At 41.0% G+C, this 19,830-nt stretch overlaps 1 protein-coding gene across 2 annotated transcripts in view; it reads left to right on the forward strand.

Moving 5' to 3' along the window:
* LOC148027897 (importin beta-like SAD2) overlaps positions 1-19,830 on the forward strand; it is a 65,361-nt gene that overhangs the window by 43,460 nt on the left and 2,071 nt on the right. For both annotated transcript variants that reach the window (XM_087689604.1, XM_087689605.1), the window contains exons 12-18: positions 821-862; positions 947-1,065; positions 15,930-16,128; positions 16,248-16,379; positions 17,793-17,896; positions 17,993-18,172; positions 19,677-19,816. In XM_087689604.1, coding sequence (XP_087545730.1) covers positions 821-862; positions 947-1,065; positions 15,930-16,128; positions 16,248-16,379; positions 17,793-17,896; positions 17,993-18,172; positions 19,677-19,816 — 916 coding nt within the window. The remainder of the gene's footprint in view (positions 1-820; positions 863-946; positions 1,066-15,929; positions 16,129-16,247; positions 16,380-17,792; positions 17,897-17,992; positions 18,173-19,676; positions 19,817-19,830) is intronic.

Raw genomic sequence — 19,830 nt, forward strand, 5'->3', positions numbered from 1 at the left:
CAAACAGGTGCTCTATACGTCTTGGCTGGTGTGACTAATGTGTCAAATAGCCATCTCCGTGTATGATGCTCATGGAAGTGCACTTGATGGCATTCTCTCTCCAGTATAGCTAACACTGCATATCCTCCTGTAACTTGGACTTTGGCTGCCTGTGCCATGGTGAATGTCTCAGTGGATGAAGTAAATGTGACCCCCAAGTAAACATATAAATCTTCTATCCTCATCTATCCTTCTCCACCAGTGAAGATTGAACTCCTATGTGTAACATACTAGGCCTGATGTGCGGAAGATGAGGATCTTCGTTTTCGCAAGATTAATTGTCAATCCATGTTGTGCGCTGAAGTTGTGTAGGGCATGGAGATTTTGCAGTAGACCCTCTTGTGGCTCAAAGACCAAGACAATATCATCATCATAATGCATAATAGAGACCAATGTACTTGCTATGTCCACATTGTCCCCTTCTTGTCTTGTGATGCGGTCCTTTATTGTGTTGATGTAGAGTCCAAAGAGTGTAGAGGAGAGAGGGCATCCCTGCTTCATGCCAATGGTGCTGGGGACCACATTTGAAAGTGCTCATGGACAGCTGACTTAGTGCACACCCTCCTGTACAGGGCATAGATGCCACAAATCATGTGTGATGGGATCCCAAGTGTTTGCAGCCACTGTAGTAGCTACTCAGCTCTGCCTCCATCACTGCTCCATATTATCTTGGCCAAAACTGGGGGGCGGGGGACAACACAGAGAGAGAGAGAGAGAGAGAGAGAGAGAGAGAGAGAGAGAGAGAGGTGTCTCTGATATGCCGGACATTATGCATGAGCAGATCTCAATGAGCTTCGCCCAATCTTACCACAACTTCTTGATGGTGGGTCTACCAGTAATATTAGGTCTATTTTTCTAATTTAATTGTGCCTTCTCTTGATGTTAATGAACGTCGTACTTGATGCAGAATTTTTTAAATTAATGGATGAGGTTGAAAATGAAGACTTGGTTTTCACTTTGGAGACCATTGTTGACAAATTTGGCGAAGAAATGGAACCTTACGCCTTGGGTCTCTGTCAAAATCTGGTATGCATTATCATAAGCTAAACAATTTGAAAGTGCAATACCAGTTTATAGGTGACTCGGAATACTTCAAAGCATGATTGAGGTTGTTGAACTTCTGTCTTAACACAATTTAAGGGTTGAGCCTGGTATGGATAGGCTGTTAAACAGCGTATGGAGTGGTTTGTGGAGGCTAATGGACATCAGTAGAATCTCAGATAGGCCTCTATGTTAGACACATTCCTCCTCTTCAAATAGATATTCTCCACACCCTGTCATGGTGGTTTTCAAAAAAGTGGGGCATATTAGATAGATGGGGATTACGTAGTGGAGTCAGAGACAGTTAACACATGAATGAGACATCCAAGAGAAGTGCTCATAAAGATTTATTACATTGCCCAAAAATTGTTTCTTCTCGTGGTGGTATAGGTCTGCATGTATCATGGACAAGGTGATGGACATTGTAGTCCATTCAAGGAATTTGTGGTATCATCTCTATCTGGGATATCATGTTTAGAACAAACACATCCATCTTCACCACCTATGCTTTACTTACTGTACATGAACATAAGTGGACATATCCTGCCAGAAGCAACTATTCTTTACTTCCATGGAGAGTTGTGCACACAAAAAGTTTGTTTGCCTCATGTATACTGCTGTTTGCAGGCTTCAAATGTGCAGTATTACTTTTTCACTGTTTTCATTTTCAAAGCACTATGCCTGCAGTGGTATTTTTGGGCAAATTCATGTTTCCAAGAATATATCTACGTTCTAGCTGAATTTGGGGACACACTCCTCCGTCTTTCCTTTTTTTACCTCTTCGGTGTAAAGGACTTCAGGCAGATTCCTGTCTCTAAACTCTCTCCACCTCCCCCTCCTGTTTCTCGGTCTAAGCACTTTTACTTGTTGGTTCTCCTGTACTCTCTTCACTCTTTTCCATAAAGAAATCCTTTAGCCCCCTCTAAAAATAACCATCAGTTTCATCTCTAATGCGTATTTGTTCACAAAGGCAGCCCTTAACCTCCTTAACATATAAGCATCAGATTCATATTGCTAAACTTTTAATGCTTTGTATTCCTCTCTGTCATTTTGGTGTGAGAGCGCCTCATCTGCACTTCTAACCTTGTCTCACACGACTCATTCTAGCTTACTGAAAGTATACACAAATGATTGCTTGTCTATGTTCTTGGTCTCATTTTCCCCGTCAGACGCTTTCCTGCTTAAGTGTGTATCCAACCTTTTGGTATCACAGTAGAGGAACCTACATGTGCACTTGTTGCCTCGAACTCTCACTGCTGTGCATCTTCTTGATGTTTTGTAGCATCTGATTTCAAAGTGAGGAGGAGGAGGAGGACAAGGGAAAGAAGAGGAGAAGAGGAAATGGGCTGCAGAAATGGGCAACTTATTGAGTTGGCATTCATTTGTCCTCTGGTTGGCTGCTACTGCGTGTTTGTGTGAACTCAAGTGAGTGTGCATAGATTCATGCAGTACATGTGCAATGCTGCCAGAGTTGAACACTGTTGACCCTCTTGTTGTTATCATTCATTTTACTAGAGCAGGCCTGTCAACAACACCCATCCCATCCATATCCAGCTTTATTGAAACCTTTAATCTGGGCCTGCAGGACTACTTCCTGCAGTTTCTACACAGACCACCCTTAAGTTGGTAAATCATGTTTCTGTTTTTTCAGCCTTGTTTTTCTTCCATGTATGTCGGGCATGCAGAAGACTTTTTGAGCGTTGTTGAGATATATAAAAGCAAAATACAGCCAGAAAATGGCTATAAATGATTCATTGGCAACATAGGCTCATTAAAATAGTTGAGGACACAAGTTATTTTATATATGAATGCATGATGAAGTCTGTGTTGTGACCAAGGGGCTTTGGGATGTTGTTGATACTATTGATGTATGCCCTCCAAGAGAAATGTGCATCTGTGTTTGGCCAAGTGGAAGTTATATCCTCTTTGCAAATACCATTATATGGATGGAAAGGACACACATACACTTCCTTCATTTCCTTTGAAGTGCATATTTGTTCGTAAGCTCAGTCGTGCAAGATTCAATCATTTTTGCAACGCATGTGTTGCTTATTTATGCAAGCAATTGGATTCAGAAAAATTTGTGGAGGTGTAATAGTATAAATGCATCTTATGTGCATTCAAAATTAAAACCAGCACCTTGTCAATATAGAGAGATTGTTGTTGAGGGTTTACTGCTATATCAAGCTTAGTTGCCAAAGGTATTGCCAGCTTGTTTACCTACGACTGAGCTGGTGGTCTACTGCAAAGGAAGAGCAGAGCTGCAATAATCACATTGCATCCATGGCAAGTGATCTGGCATTTCTCATATTCCATGAAGGAAAGACAAGCCAGTTTTTGATCTCATTAATTGATGGCAGTTGTGAATGCTGTGAAAAGTAACAAATCTGGATTGTCAGTCTTAAAGGCTTTTCCTGGTGCTGCTTAAAAGATGCGCTCAGTGATTGGGCATGCTATTAGGAAACAACGCACTCTCCACTTGCGATGTTGGAAATGATAGAGGGTAGAATCGGTGTTTTTACTCATGCTTCTAAGCACATTACCTCTTGCAGGTAGTTATTTGTTTCTTTGGCAGCTTAACTGGGCATTGAATTTGCGTGAATAATTTAATGTCATTCTCTTTGCTGGCAGTTTATGCTATTGGTTACTCAGATTGAATGCTTATAATAGAAATCCACATTGTGATACATTGGTCTTTGATGCATTGATTGCAGTCAATTGGGAGTTATGGTACGCACACTTTGGTCATGAGAGCTTTAGTCATGGACAAGATTTGGACATGTGTGAGGGATGCTTGCCGAGATAGATGCATTGATAGTTCTGTATGGAAGAAATTTGGCTAACAAAAGTGTTTTCAAAAAGTTGAAGATTATTACATGGGAATTGCTTTGATAGTAGGATCTCAGAGCTATTCGTATTTTGGAATAATTCAAGGTCTTGTGGGAAGCTGAAAAATGATAACTCAAAAGGCTGAATGCAAAGGCAAAAGTTGGAGATTGAAGCATAGGATGCTGAAACCGGTATTCAATGAGGCAGCCACAATCCATCTTAGAGATTTCCACTTCATTGTTTTTGTTAGGACTGCATTAATAGCCCATTCCAACCTATGCCGATGTTGTTCAGAGCTTCCTCACAGCCAAGCAACATCATTTGCTGCCAATCCCATCATCTAGGAGGGTCTTCCATTGTATTTCATGGCAGAACCAGTGTTATCAGCTTTGCTTTGCTGGTTGAGGCTGGTTTTTGCATTCTTTTCATCAGATGAGGCTTTCTTGGCTTTTTTGTACAAAGGCAAGGCTGATCCACTCCTATTTAGCCGTCTTGGAAGGGGAGCGAGAGAGAGGGGTAGGGGCTGTGTGAGTCTTCTTGGTTGTTGAATATCATAGGGGAAGGCAAGGAGAGGGAGGCCAACCATGGGCTATCATGTGTGCCCTCTTGCATGTAGTGACTGGGAGAGCAAGGATAGAGATAATCAATGGCTGTTAGCAGCAGAGAGATGTTGGGAATAAAGGCCCTTGTGCTTTTAAATGTGCTCGGGTGTGAACACACCCTTAGCACTTGTACTTACATATATATATTTATCTAAAAACCTAAAGTGGTACACTCATCATTGTACCCACAAATCGTGCACACTCTGTACTCTGCTCTCTCTGACTCTCTCTGTCTCTCCGCGTGTAAGGAACAACGATTGTCTCAATCTTCGTGCCTCTCGGTCACTACAAACTGGTATCAGAGCTGCGGTTGAGGCGTTTTGTACTTTTCGGAGTTCGTGCAGGTCAACAAGTCGTCACGTCTCTGTTAGGCGACAGTTCCAGGGTGGAGGTGCAGGACAAAAATGTCTTCTTTAGACAAACAACAAGTCGTTTCGTGACCTGGCAAGCAGGCGTGAATCAGGCGGCATTTTTTTTGCAACGCGATTGTAGGCGACTGGTGGGAGCTGTAGGTGTGAATCAGGCGGCACTTTTTTTTTTGCAACGCGACTGCAGGCGACGGGCGGGAGCTGTAGGCATGGCATCAGGCAACACTTTTTCTGCAACGTGACTGCAAGGCGACAGGTCACGACGATTGCGGCTGGTCAATGGGAGCAGATCCGTCATTTTCCCTTGCAAAATTTTAATTTTTCAAAGGTTTCCTGCAAACAAGCCCTTTGCCCACTGACGGGTGTTCGTGCGTGTAGGCACGGTCAAGATTTTGGGCAGATTTAGGCCCAGAAATTTGGGGCTTTTCTCGAATTTGGGGATCTTAACACAGAATTGAACAATCTGACTCAGAAATTACAAAGTCGGTGCACATTTGCTCGGGAATTTTGGGGCTTTTCACATTTTAGTGAAATTCTTTCAATTTCACTGAATTTAGTGCACATAGGACTTGGAAAATTTGGGGATTTTTCTAGATTTGGTGCGAGCAAGATAGAATAGTGATATCTGTCTAAGAAATTGCAGGAATTTGTGAGATTTTGCCTCCGACATTTGGGGCTTGTCATGTACATGCAAAAATTGGGTGGAAATTTACCAAATTTCTCGACATTGATGCACATTGGACCCCTTGCAATTTGGGGCTTTTTCAGTTTGGGCAAAACTTGTGTGCCATTTGGTCATTTTATGTACATGCAGGTTCAATTCCATGTAATTTGGACATCCAACACTTGGAAAATTTGGGGGTTTTGCTGAAATTGCTCTATTTTGTCAGGTACATGTACAACAGAAATTGCAGCTAACATTTGGGATTTCTCATGTAATGTGATGTATATGCCCTTGGAACAGTTGTAATCAATTGTGGAATGCTGTAGCACATGGTCTTGTGCTTCTGAAAATTTAATTTCAGATCTGAAATCTTTGCTTCTACGTGGTCATTTATTGCTGGTTGATACTTGTTTGTACCTTGGTCATTTGGGTGACAGTTTGGGCCTGCATTTGCTGATTTTTTGGTCACATTTGGGCTGAAAATCATGGCTGGCAGAAGTGAAGCAGTAATCTCATGCACATAAAGAAGCTTGAAGGAGCACATAACTTTGTAGTTTGGCAAAAATAGTGCTACAATATCCTGTTTGCAAAAGAAGCAGGCAAAGCGGATTAAAACCAAAAGGGCAAAGCCTGCGGACATGGAACAAGAAGATTGGGATGAGTTAAATGAGCTTGCATGCTCAACCATCGAGCTTCTTTGTGCCTTTGAGGTGTCTCATAATACCTTTCGCTGCTTCCCAATGCTTTTTACCAGGGTTTGCCATGTATTTGCTAACCACTCCCACTGCAAATGCAATGTTAATACGTGTAGCAACCATAGCATACATGAAACTGCCAACAACTAAAGCATATGGTATCTTGGCCATTTCAGCCGTCTCATCATCGGATGTAGGGCTGTCCTCTGCACTGAGTTTCACATATGGAGGCAATGGAACCCCAATTGCTTTCTCCCCTCCATATTGAAACGTTGCAAAACCTTGGAGATATACTCGTACTGAGATAGATAGAGCAATCCTTTCGACCTATCTTTGAGTATTCGCATGTCAAGAATGTGATTTGCATCACCATGATCCTTCATGTCAAAGCTGCCATGAAGACTTTGCTTTAGTGAGTCCAAGATATGAGTATCCTTGCCAGCAATTAGCATGCCATCAACATACAGAACCAAGATAATCAGGTTGCCATTTGTTGCCTTCTTGGTGTACAAGCAGTGATCCACTTGACTTCTATGGAAACCTTGAGACTACATGAATGTATCAAACTTATGATACCATTCTTTTGGTGCTTGTTTCAACCCATACAAACTTTTTTTGAGTTTACGTATCATCTTTTCTTTTCCTTTTTTCACAAATCCTTCAGGCTGCTGCATATATATGTTTTCATGCAGATCACCATGTAAGAATGCAGTTTTTACATCCATCTGTATGAGCTCCATATCTTCAGCTGTAACCAAGCCCAAAATAGTTCTCAAGGTAGTCATCTTGACTACAGGAGAGAAGATCTCATCAAAGTCAATTCCATATTCCTGCTTGCACCCCTTCGCAACCAATCTTGCTTTGTACTTTGGTGAGGAACTAGAAGTGACCTTCATCTTATAAACCCATTTGCATGGAAGTGTTTTTTGCTCTTTAGGCAACTGCACCAAGTCCCAAGTGCCATTTTTCTCAAGAGATTCCATTTCTGACAACATGGCTTTATACCATTTCTTGCTGTCCTGTATGTCCATTGCTTCCTTGTTCACCACAGTCTATCAAGATGACATAATCAGCCACATTGTTTGCACGAGGAATGAATCTATCAGGTTGTCTAGTAGCCCTAGACGATCTCCTAACCCAATGATCATTGTTTGCTGGTTGATGAGCATTTTCAGCTTGCTGTCCTGGCATTTCAGCCTGCAAATCAGCGTTAACAGCTTGCTGTCTTGATTGTTTCTGCACATTTAGTGGCTCATTATCATAGGCAATAGCTGGCTGATCATTTCCAGTATTGTTTTCTACATTTACAGGTTCATTTACAGCAGGTATTTGCTGCTGTACAACGGGCACATTTTATTGTCCAAAAGGTATTTCTTCCCGGAATAAAACCCTAAGGACCTCCTCAATCCTTTCGGGCTATTTATGCATGCCATCTTCCCGGAAGATAACATCATTGCTGCATACTACTTTCCTTTTCATGGGATCCCACAGTCTATACCCCATTTCACCCTCGTTACCATATCCTAGGAAAATGCATTTATAGGACTTTGGCTCAAGTTTGTTGCGTTTTTCTTTACGAATGTGCACAAAAGCCTCGCAGCCAAACACTTTCAAGTGAGAATATGAAGGTGGCTTGCGCGACCACGCTTCTTGGGGAACTCCCCTCTCCAAAGACCTGTTTGGTGACCGATTAATCAAGTGTACGACTATCATAGCAGCCTCTGCCCAAAAACCATGGGGTAATGTAGCATGAGATAGCATCATACGGACCTTATCTTGTATGGTCCGATTCATATGCTATGCAACTCCATTTTGGGGTGGATTATGAGGGGCAGTGAGCTCTCTCTTGATCCCTTTGTTGTCACAAAATGCCTGAAAGGCTTTGGACACATATTCTCCACCATTGTTAGAGCGAAGATACTTGAGTGTCTTATCAGTTTGATTTTCAACCAATGCCAAGATTTTTTTAAATTTGTCAAGTATTTCATCCTTGCTACGAATAGGGTAAACCCATACCTTTCGTGTAGCATCATCGACAAATGTGACAAAATATTTTTTCCCCCTAAAGATAATCCTGTCATTTGACATATATCGGAATGTACTAACTCTAGAGGAGAAGATTTCAATGAAAGAGACTTTTTATGAGACGTCTGTGCATGTTTACCATAAACACAATGATAACAAGGTAAGTAACCCAAACGAGAGAGCACTTTCATTCCAGTTTGACTCATGTTTCCCAACCGGCCATGCCACAAAGAAACACTTGGTTGCTTGGTCATGACAACAACATGATCACTCACACTAGATACATGGAGAGGATACAAGGTATCACTTTTACAACCTGTGGCAATCACTCTAGATCCCTTACAGATCTTCCATTTCCCATCACTAAAGGTGGTATGAGATCCATCATCATCTAGCTGTCCTGTGCTAATCAAGCTCTTCTTGAACTGAGGTACATGCTGAAGTGTGAAGACAGAACCATGCTGAAATTGCAATTGCACACTGCCAATACCTGCAATGTCACATGCATGGTTGTCTCCAAGATGGACAACACCGTGTCGACCCCCTGTATAGGCAAAGAACCACTCACGATGAGGGGTGACATGAAAGGAAGCACCTGAATCGAGAATCCAGGTATGCATGTCATCATCTGTATCTGCAAGTAAAGCATGTGCATCAAAGTGTGAAGAGACAAAGAGTACGTCATTCCCACTGTCACTGTTATGAGTGATTATATTCACCTCTTCAACTTTGACACTACTCTTCTTAGGTTGACCCTCTTTCTTCTCTTCCTTGCTATCATCTGTCTTCTTGCCCTTTCCTTTCTCTTTCTTCCATTTGTAGCAGTCATGTTTAAAATGACCCTTCTTGCCACAATGATGACATTCAACATCTTTGCCACGTGATTTATTGCGTCCCTTGCTATCAGATTTGCCTTTCTACTGTGATCTGCCCCTAGTGTACAAAGCATTAGAAGACTTACTAGATGTATTGTTCTGCCGATTCATTTCTTCCATGAGTAGAGTACTCTTTACATCAGCATACAAAAGAATTGCATTAGAATTGCTCATAGCAGTGTTGAATGTATCCCAACTCTCTGGAAGAGTGCACAGCAAGAACATAGCCTTAAAATTCTTCAGCAATCAAGAACTTCAAGGCAACCAGCTGGCTGAAAATAGAGTTAAACTCACTCAAGTGAGTAGACATTGCTGTACCCTCTTTCATACGCAAATCCATAAGCTTTTTTAGCCAATACACTTTGCTTGTGACACTCTTTTGTGCATACAATGCTTCCAGTCTAGTCCACATAGCATATGCAGAATCCAAACCTTCAATGTCAAACAACAAGGCATCAGAAATCGATAGCTTGATGGTTGAGCGTGCAAGCTCATTTAACTGATCCCAATCGTCTTGTTCCATATCTGCGGGTTTTTCTCCTTTGTCTTAATCGGCTTTGCGTGCTTCTTTTGTAACAGGATATTGTAGCACTGTTTTTGCCAAACTGCAAAGTAATGTGCTCTTTCAAGCTTCTTTATGTGCATGAGATTACTGCTGTCACTACTCCCAGCCATGATTTTCAGCCCAAATGTGACAAAAAAAAATCAGCAAATGCAGGCCCAAACTGTCACACAAGTGACCAAGGTACAAACAAGTACCAACCAACAATAAATGACCACGTAGAAGTAGAAATTTCAGATCTGTAAGTAAATTTTTAAAAGCACCAAACCATGTGCTACAGCATTCCACAACTGATTACAGCTGTTCCAAGGGCAAATACATCACATTACATGAGAAGTCCCAAATGTTAGCTGCAATTTCTATTGTACATGTATCCATGGGCATAAAATTTGACACGCACAGTTAAAAGCCCCAAAATTTTTGTGCTCAAAGCATTAACCATACATCTGAATTGTCTTTGACATGCATAGAATAGACCAATTTTGCCAAAATAGAGCAATTTCAGCAAAACCCCCAATTTTCACTGACCAATCTGTCCCAATTGCATTAATACATGTTCCCAAAAGCATAAAACGGGCAAAATTAGCAAAATTTCACAAACTTTTGCAAAAGCCCCAAATTTCTTGGGTCCAAAAGTCCACCAATGTCAACCAAATTGACTCAGCTGAACAGAATTTCTCCAATACAGTAAAAGCCCCAAATTTTATGGGTCCAATGTTGAGAAATTTCACTTAGATGAGCAAAATTTCAATAAGTTTGGTAAAATCCCCAATTGGAATGCACACAATGTCTGTAATTTCTGACACAGATGCCTCAATTTTGCATGAACAGTATTCAGTCTGGAGAAGCCCCAAATTTCTGGGCTTAGATTGCACGAAATTTGGAAGCTGTGCCTCCACGCATGAACCCTCAGTAGGGGAAGAGGAATTTCAAAAAAGTTTCGAAGAAAAAAAAAAGGATGATGGGTGATGGACCCATCAGTTGGCACCCGTGAGCCCCGTTGGTCCCATCCGTGCGCTCGTCAGTCACCACACTGCCACGTTGGTCATGTCATGGTCGCGTGTGCCTGGTCACTTGCAGCTGCGCGTCACACTTGCTGCTGCTCACTGTTGTCCGTTGGTCCATGTTGGACCTGTCGCCTGGTCCACGCTGGACATGCCGTGATCTTGCTTGATTGTCAGTGTCGCCTGTGTGACTGTTTTTGCTCTCTTGTCTGCTGACGGACACACCCAATAGCTGTACGCGAGCTGCCTTTATCTAGGGAAGCGTGCACTCTGTGCTCTGATACCAGTTTGTAGTGACTGGGAGAGCAAGGATAGAGACAGTCAGTGACTGTTAGTAGCAGAGAGAGAGATAGAGAGTGAGAGTGAGCGATCTTTTCGGGTACAATGACGAGCGTACCACTTTAGGTTTTTAGATAGATATATATATGAAAGTACAAGTGCTAAGGGTGAGTTCACACCCGAGCACATTTAAAAGGCACGAGGGTCTTTATTCCCAACATTGCATTTGGTCATGTGGACATGTTTGAATAGATAATAGGTGCCAAAGTTCTCATAGGATAGGCAAACTAGAAACGGCTATATTTATGGTGCATTGAACAATTCAATTAGTCCCTTGTACCTACTTGGAAGTCTTGGAAAGACTTTGTGTTATATCCTTGGACATTCAAGATGGTTGCCCACAACATTGGTCACAACCTTTGGTCATGAGTCACTTGGTATGAATGCACTAAGGGCACTTTAGGGTTAGTGTAACTGAGCCCTATAAATAGAACTCAAGGCCCATTTGTGCACATTGCTTATTCACTACATGATCACTATGCTTGGACTCTAGACCCAAAGGTCGTTGCACCCATACACTTTGACAGGATGAGTTGGTGGGATGGGATACCAATTGTTGGCTTGTGAGTGTTTCTTGATATGTTGTTGGGCCTAGGCTTGGGATTGAGCTCGTTTGGCTTTATGGTTGGAGATGAGGTTGATGTCCAATTCCTTATTATTTCCATGTTGTGAGTATAGCTTGTGTTGTCTTATGTGTAGGTTGGATTGTGGGGGGGCATTTCATGGGGAAAGTGCTACATCCTTGAAAATCAAGGATGGCTGCTCACAACTTTGGTCTGTTAGAAGTGGGTGGAACAATGGGAGTGTAGAAGATTGCTGTAATAGATTGCACAACAAAAGAGAGAACAGAAAACACAAGAACAAAGAAACATTGCAAAGAGAGAACCAAGAGATATGCTCAGAAAATGAAATCCATGTACCAAACATGAGATAATCGTATACTACAGTGAGTCATTGGCATGAGATATGCTCGGGAAGTGAAATCTATGTACCAAACATGAGATAATCGTGTATTATAGTGAGTCATTGGCATCGGCTCCCTCTCTCCAACAAGACATGTGAATGCTAATTAAGTAGAAGGGAGTCCACAAATAAATAGGCATAAAATAATACCTAAATTGCATCAAGTTGGCCAACATCATAATGGCCTAAAAATACAATCGGTCAGCCAAGAAATTCTAGAAATCATAAAAATAAGCACTAGAAAAATGCCTAAAATAAATTGCTGTGCCCAGCCCACAAATGCACATGCATAGAATCACTCACGAGTTTACTAATTTGCCAATATCCTCTCTCAGATCATGGGTGATTTGATACAATACGATGATACAATGATAATAACTCATCATAGTTCATACAACAAAGACTATCATAATAGAACCATGGATACCTTTGAGGTTCTTTTGATGATTTCTAGTTGTGTGTCCACACCTCAATTGGAGGGCATGCATTGTTTGTGTTTTATGTGGATGATCTCATCTTGACAGGTGACCATGTCAGAATGTCAAGCAAACAAAGGAGGCACTAAACAAGATGTTTGAGATGACGGATATGGGTCTTCTCCACTTCTTTCTATGTCATGAGATTTGGTAGACTCCGAGGGGGATTTTCATCTCCCAACAGTGGTATGTGTTGGAGCTTTTGACTATGTTTGAGATGGAGGGGTGTAAGGCTCTTTCTACTCCCATGGATCAGAACTGGAAGGCTATAGCCCATGCAGATTCACTAGTAGCGGATGCTACCCACTAAAGGTAGTTGATTGGGTGGTTGATATGACTTCTTAATACTCAGATTGATTGTTGTTTTCTTGTAGGTTTACTTGGAGTGTTCAGGAGTGAACCCAAGCTAGTTCATTGGCAGGTTGCTATGAGGATTTTGCAGTTTTTGAGGGGGATCCTTGACCTAGGTATTTATTATCCAGCAGGTACAAGAGATTCAGCCTTGATTCTATAAGGTTGGATGGGGTTGGAGATGTTGACCATGAGAGGTCAACAACAAGATATTGCTTCACTTTTGAGTGTAGGTGCTACCCCTTGGAGTAGCAAGAAGCAACCCATTGTTGCCTCTATCATCTATAGAGGCGGAGTACCAAGCAGTGCTTTCTACCACGTGAGACATCATGGCTTCGACGATTGTTAGGAGTGCTTGATTGTCCTCAATGTCCTATTGCATTGCATTGTGACAATGAGAGTTGTAGGCACGAAATCTCGTATTCCATGCTAGGTTTAAGCACATTGAGATACAATACCATTTCATTTGGGAGAAGATCTTGGATGAGACCATTGATGTGTTTATTGCAAGACAGAGGATAACTTGGCAAATTTGTTTATGAAGGCTCTTCCTCTGACCGTTCTTTTACAACATTGTAGATCCTTGAGCCATATGCCTCGTCCAAGATCTGAGAGGGGGTGTTAGAGATTTATTCATCCCTTGGATAGGCATTGATAGGATACTGTGTTACAATTAGCACTCTTGGGATAGTTACACATATCCTATTTTTCAGGTCGGATAGTTTGATGCAACATTGTAGATCCTTGAGCCTTATGCCTTGTCCAAGCTCTGAGAGGCGGTGTTAGAGATTTATTCATCCCTTGGACAGGCATTGATAGGATACTGTGGTACAATTAGCACTCTTGGCCATAGTTATACATATCCTATTTTTCAGGTCGGATAGTTTGATGTATTCCACAGGCCATTTCCAGCTTTATTGGATAGTTGGGCATGCTAGGCATTTGTGCAGGATGCCATGTGGCAGTTCCACTTTATTCCGCAGCATTTTAGTCATTATTTTATTCAGCGATTGTGATTTTGGCAGCAGTTGGCCAGTTTTTACTGGCTGACCTGATTATTTTATTACTATTTTTGATCCCTATTTGTAGGCAGCCTGCCCTGGTCATCATTCACTTGTTATTTCAGGTGGTCAGAGAGATTGGCTCGTGGAGATACACTGGCAAATTTCTGTGTTCTACTGTCTCTTCTCTCTCTCACTCTTCTCTCGTGTTCATTTTCTTAATGTCTGGTGATACGCTTCGCCATTTGCTGCACTCTGACATCATCGAATTGGCTGTCCCAAATTTGTGGCTACAGATCAGTGCAGTTCTGGTGAACAGGTTGGATTTTGGTTGCTGCATTTTGCATCACCATAACACAGCAATTGTGATTGGCCAAGATGCTGATCTGGCTTCGTTTAGACCTGAATTCAGCAGTTCTGTTTGTTTACCCAGCATTGTGTGTTGTATACTCCATATTGGGTGTATTTATGGCTGTCTTGTTTACTCTGTTGAGATTGTAAGCAATAGCTTATACATAATGTGTAAAACCCATATGTGGGAATGAAAGTGCATGAGTATGTTTTTGTGTTGGGGGGATGGGGGAGCAAACATGCTTATCCTCAATATAGCCATGATCAAGATTCTGGTGCATTCGTATCATGTTGGTGAGCTCAAGAGATTACTTTATATAGCATTTCTTGAGAGTAGTTAATAGAGTAACAGTTATAAATCTTTGTGTGCAATTCAATGGAAAATTATTAGGCAGTAGTTAGTCAGCCAAGATTGGAGGATTGAGATTGGCACGTGTACAAAAGTCGAAGAAAAGCAAGAATGCTTGTGACATAGAAACATGGGACAATAATGGAGGATGGCCATACCCATGGAGCAAGGACTGGAGGGACAGCATACAAGAGACATACAAAAATGTGATTTATGTATTCATAATTAATCATGAAATTCATATAGGTGAAAGGCTGTATACAAGAAAGAATATCTTTGACTTAAAAAATCAATATGTGTGTGTATCTGAGTAAATGAAGGTCTATGAAAAGGGAAAGGGAGCTAATGTGAGCATGCGTGCATGTGTGTGTATCTGAGTAAATGAATGCCTATGAAAAGCGAAAGGGAGCTAATTTGAGAATCACTCAGCTGTCTCCTAGTTGTTCCCTTCTTTAGGATGGGACAGGGTGGTGCCCCCGAAGTTTCAGGTGTGCCCTTGAAACATTTCTGCTTCAAGATGTTGTTTTGGCATTTCTCGGGCCAGTGCCCTCTGTCAGAGTCACCATGGTCTGTTGATAAGTTCCTTGTAGACTAATAAAAGGGAAACAAGGACAATTACATGCATACAGAACACTTGTAAGTGCAGCCTTCATCTCTACTCCCTCCCCTTCTCTTCCTCTCCCTACTTTTTCACCTCTTTCTCTCTTTCACTGATTCATCACGGGACCTCCGTTTCTATTCCTTGACCATCTCTGCTTTGAAGGTCATTGATTTCCAAGCATGACTATTCTTCATATTTCTCCTCACCAATAACTTGTAGGAATATGTTCTCTTGCTTGGGATCCTTTCATCTGTGGTTTTTTATTTATACTTGGGGAGTTTTTATCATATGTGCTTTTGAAACTCAACGGTTGGTATTTTTCTCATAATCATAGGGGGTGAGAGAATTTGCGATGATTATACTGGGAATGGCTATCTGTGGTATTTAATTTGTTCTGTAACTTTGCTTTGCTTTGCTTTGAACCTACACATCTGGTACTTGTGTTGATGCGTTGTTCCTCTTCAAATCAGAGTGTTAAGTTTTTGAAAGCCTTTAAAAAAATACATTGACAAGTGTGAACAATTGGCTCCACAATTTCAATAATTGCCATGTATTTTTTGAAAGCATGCCATCCTTTGAAACTTATGAGAACCAGGTTAATACACATGCACATCCAGCCTATTCTTCTGCATGTTTAGTTTCTGGGAAAAGCAGATGTTTGGAACCTTGTGGCAGTTTGTTTATTTGTTGAATAAATAGTGTTCAGCTTGCATTTGTCTTGATAAAGTGTACTGCAAACTTGATGTGCATTCAGCTAGGCCTAGTCTCATTTTGTACCACCTTTATTTATGAAGGCTGCAGCTTTTTGGAAATGCATCCGGTCTTCTGAAGCAGAAGAGGATGAGGATGATTCAGGAGCATTGGCTGCTGTTGGGTGTCTCAGAGCTATAAGCACCATCTTGGAGTCAGTAAGCAGACTGCCATATTTGTTTCCTCAAGTAGAACCCACATTGCTTCCAATCATGCAACGGATGTTAACCACAGATGGACAAGGTATATGTTCTTAGTGATGCTTCTTAAGTTCTAATTTTAGTTGGTTCTAGTATTTTATTCAACACTAATGCAGTTTTTGTCTCATAATATTTTGGCCATCTCCTGTTCACTGTTTGTAGATGTTTTTGAAGAGATACTGGAAATAGTATCATACTTGACATACTTCTCTCCAAGCATATCATTGAACATGTGGACATTGTGGCCACTCATGGTCTCAGCTTTGGAGGAATGGGCTATTGACTTTTTTGAAAGTAAGACCTCTTTGCTTTCATGTCCTTTCTGTGTGGAATTGTATATCTTGCTATATCAGTTGGTTTTTTGATAACCAAGCGATGTTCTATGGTGTTGGGATGCCAATAACCCTACACCTTTTGCACATATAATTACTGTTTTTTATATTAGGTCTGTTACCTTTTCAAAGGTTTAGTATTGGTTGTGAAAGCTTGTGGAAAGAATTAGAAAGGCATGGGTTTAAGTGTGTTTGGTAAACAGTAGGTGCCATAACCACTTGGTTGAAACACATTGGCAGTTTTTTTTGGACAAGGTTGACAATGTCAAAAATTTCAGAGCATGTCCGAAAAGAATTGATGAGCACCATTGGTCTCAAGAGACTTGCTGTAACTTAGCTAAGGACAAAGTCAATGGACTTGCAACAGTTTAAGGCTCAGCCAATGGGTGTATACATGGGTGTGTGAGTTCAAAGCTTGGTGCATCCTTGAGGCATCTTTCAAGGTTCAAGTCTTCTCGAGAAAAAAATCCACATTTGTAACTAATATCTTATATGTTTCTTAGAGTGGCAGGCTGGTCATGTAAGCAGCTCATTGTACATGGTCCTCTAGTTTAATTATCTGATTTAGGTGTGGAGAATAGACATGCATTGATATTTCAGTCAGTTGTTGAATTTCTAAGAATTAGTGAAGGGTGGCAACTTGTAATTAGTAGTGTCCTGTATACTAATTAGCAATGACTATGTGCTAATTAGCAGTTGCCTGTGTGCTAAACCAAAGGTAATATTCACACCTTAGAGAACAATTTGACACCTTCCCTCAAGTTTAGCAGCATCTTTGAATACAATCTCTTTGCTCCTTTTTTCTTGCATGTCGTAGTTTCTTGTATGCTAGCTAACAATTCTAGTTAATAGTGTCAGTTAACAGTGCTTGTTAACATGCATTATATGATGAGCCTTCCCTTAATCCTCAAACACCTTCCCTTTTAAGGACCACCTCCATCATACCAAGTCCTCTACATTTGAAGAAGAGCTCTTTTCCTAGAGCTTTAGTAAAAATGTTAGCAACATTTTTCTTACCATTGTAGCGATATTTTATTATATTACCACTATGCACTTTTTATATGATTGAGTGTTCTCTCACTTCGATATGCTTGGTCCTTTGATGCATGATCATGAGTAGTAGTAGAATACAAAACCCTCATGGCAAGTGTGAGAAGGTAGAGCTTTTCATAGAGACTCATGGATCTTTCTAGAAACATAACTCAGAAAACAACATACCATACATGCACATGTTTGTGTGTACACATATGTGCATGTATATGCATACACAATGATTGTACACATGCATACAAGCCTGCATGAGATGCACAGGTGTACATACTACAGACAAGTGCATGCAAGTATACATGCTGAATTATGTGTATGTCTCCTACAGATATTCTTGTGCCATTAGACAACTACATATCAAGGAGTACAGACCACTTTCTCTCCTGTAAAGATCCAGATTATCAGCAAAGCTTGTACAAGATGATTTCACAGGTGAATGAGCTTCATTAAACATCAACTGATACGCCACAGGTATCGGTTCCTTAAATTTTCTTTCTGTCATGGGGCTCAATTTGAAGATGCTGGTAGGTGCTTGCGGACCCCAATTTTGAGGATGGTGATATAGAACCTGCACCAAAGCTCATAGAAGCAGTATTACAAAATTGCAAGGGGAGAGTTGATGAATGGGTTGAACCTTACTTGAGAATCACCATTGCCAGACTCCAAAGAACCAGGAAAAATCATGTCAAGGACTTGCTTATGGAAGTGGTAAGTCTTATTGTGCTTGTTTTGTTGATTTAATTTAATCTGTTGTGTTCAATATTTATCTGACCTGCTTGACACATCTATCTGGAATCATGCAGTAGAGATGCCATCTGATTGAATGGCAGGGCACATTAGGTGGTTTGAGTGTCCAATAATCGCTGTAAGAAGTTTTTGCTCTATAGTTTCCAAGAGAGCTATATAGATGTGAGAAACCACTGGTTTGCATAGGATGGTAGATAATAGATTCAAGTCTACGGACACTCTTGAGGCTGAAAATGCTGTGGGGCTGGCTGCTCTGAGCTAAGCAACACGTGTGTAATGTTGGCTGTGTCAGAATGGATGGAGGTTTTACACTGTTTCTACAACTTGTTATAAAAGCCCAAAACTACAATCTTGTAAATCCAGAGATGCAACAAAGCTTGGTTAGAAGAGCACAGCCTGGTCACAAGATGACATATGAGGTTGTGAGTTCAAGTTCTCATTCTATCGATTAATGCTAAATTTAACTGCCACCATACTGATATCAAATGTGAAGCAAAAAAGTTCACTAAGGTTCAATCATTGCCTTCACACTTTGAGAGGCATGGTTTCAAGCAAATTGTGCATCTTTCAATGGATTAAGGGTAGCAACTTTTCTCAAACTTTGAGGTTAATGACATTTATGGATATCCAAGTGGGCTATTGAGGCAGTTGATGAGAACAAGCTAAAGTTTTGTACCTTGGCATAGCATATGCAACTATGCCTTCGCAAGATCTCTCAGAGCATACATGTATACCATATCTTCAAAGTATGTACTTAATAATGCCTGTAATGTACTTGTTTTCCCATTATGGTTGGTGGAATGTTTTTCTGCATGAATGAAACACAACCGAGTATTCCGGTTGGGAAACATCTGGGTGTATGGTGGCAGATAATTGCAATGTACAAAGGATGGAGTTTTTGAATCAGTGCAGTACTTGGTACTTTCACACAAGCTGATGCAGCAGTCATGTATTGTGATGGCTGAAAACCAAGGGCTTTATGTGCACATAATTATGTCTGAGTTAAATTGTTATGGTGAGATTTTATGCTAGACTTAGTGAAGTGCCACTATTCCAGTGTTGCAAGTGCTTGGGAGATTGATAGCATGATCTCCACCAACAGTTCCTTATACAAGAATTATACTCGAATGTAATTTATGTTTCATGTAGTTTAAAATCTTTCAAAGCATGATGAGGAGACTTGAAATGCCAGTTACTTCAGTGACTACAGTACAATGCTTTTTGTGCCCTTAATCTTCACCTCCACCTGGGAATGTGAAGCATTTCCTGTTCTGCATTTAACCTTCCCCTGTGTGGGTAACTTGGATTTGTGAAGCTCTATTTGTCAACTAGGTAGCCTGCTGGATACCGACCAGATTGACAATTTTAGGAACGTGGAGGAAATTTTTATAACATGTGTGAGTCCAGTAGTTCTCTAAACTATAAACATGAGATGTTCAACAAGTGTCTTTCATGCAATGTACAGGTGGCAAATGCCCTGTATTACAATGGAGGGTTGGCCCTGAGTATACTGCAGCGGATTGGGGCTACGACGGAGATATTTCGTTCTTGGTTTAGCATGCTGTATGAGTCAAAGAAAAGTGGTCAGCCTGTCCATTTTCGCAGGTACTCAGCCAAAA

The sequence above is a fragment of the Lygodium microphyllum genome, chromosome 12 (assembly GCF_053477565.2).
Source record: "Lygodium microphyllum isolate KBCC chromosome 12, Lygodium_microphyllum_v1.1.10, whole genome shotgun sequence".
Lineage (NCBI taxonomy): Eukaryota > Viridiplantae > Streptophyta > Polypodiopsida > Schizaeales > Lygodiaceae > Lygodium > Lygodium microphyllum.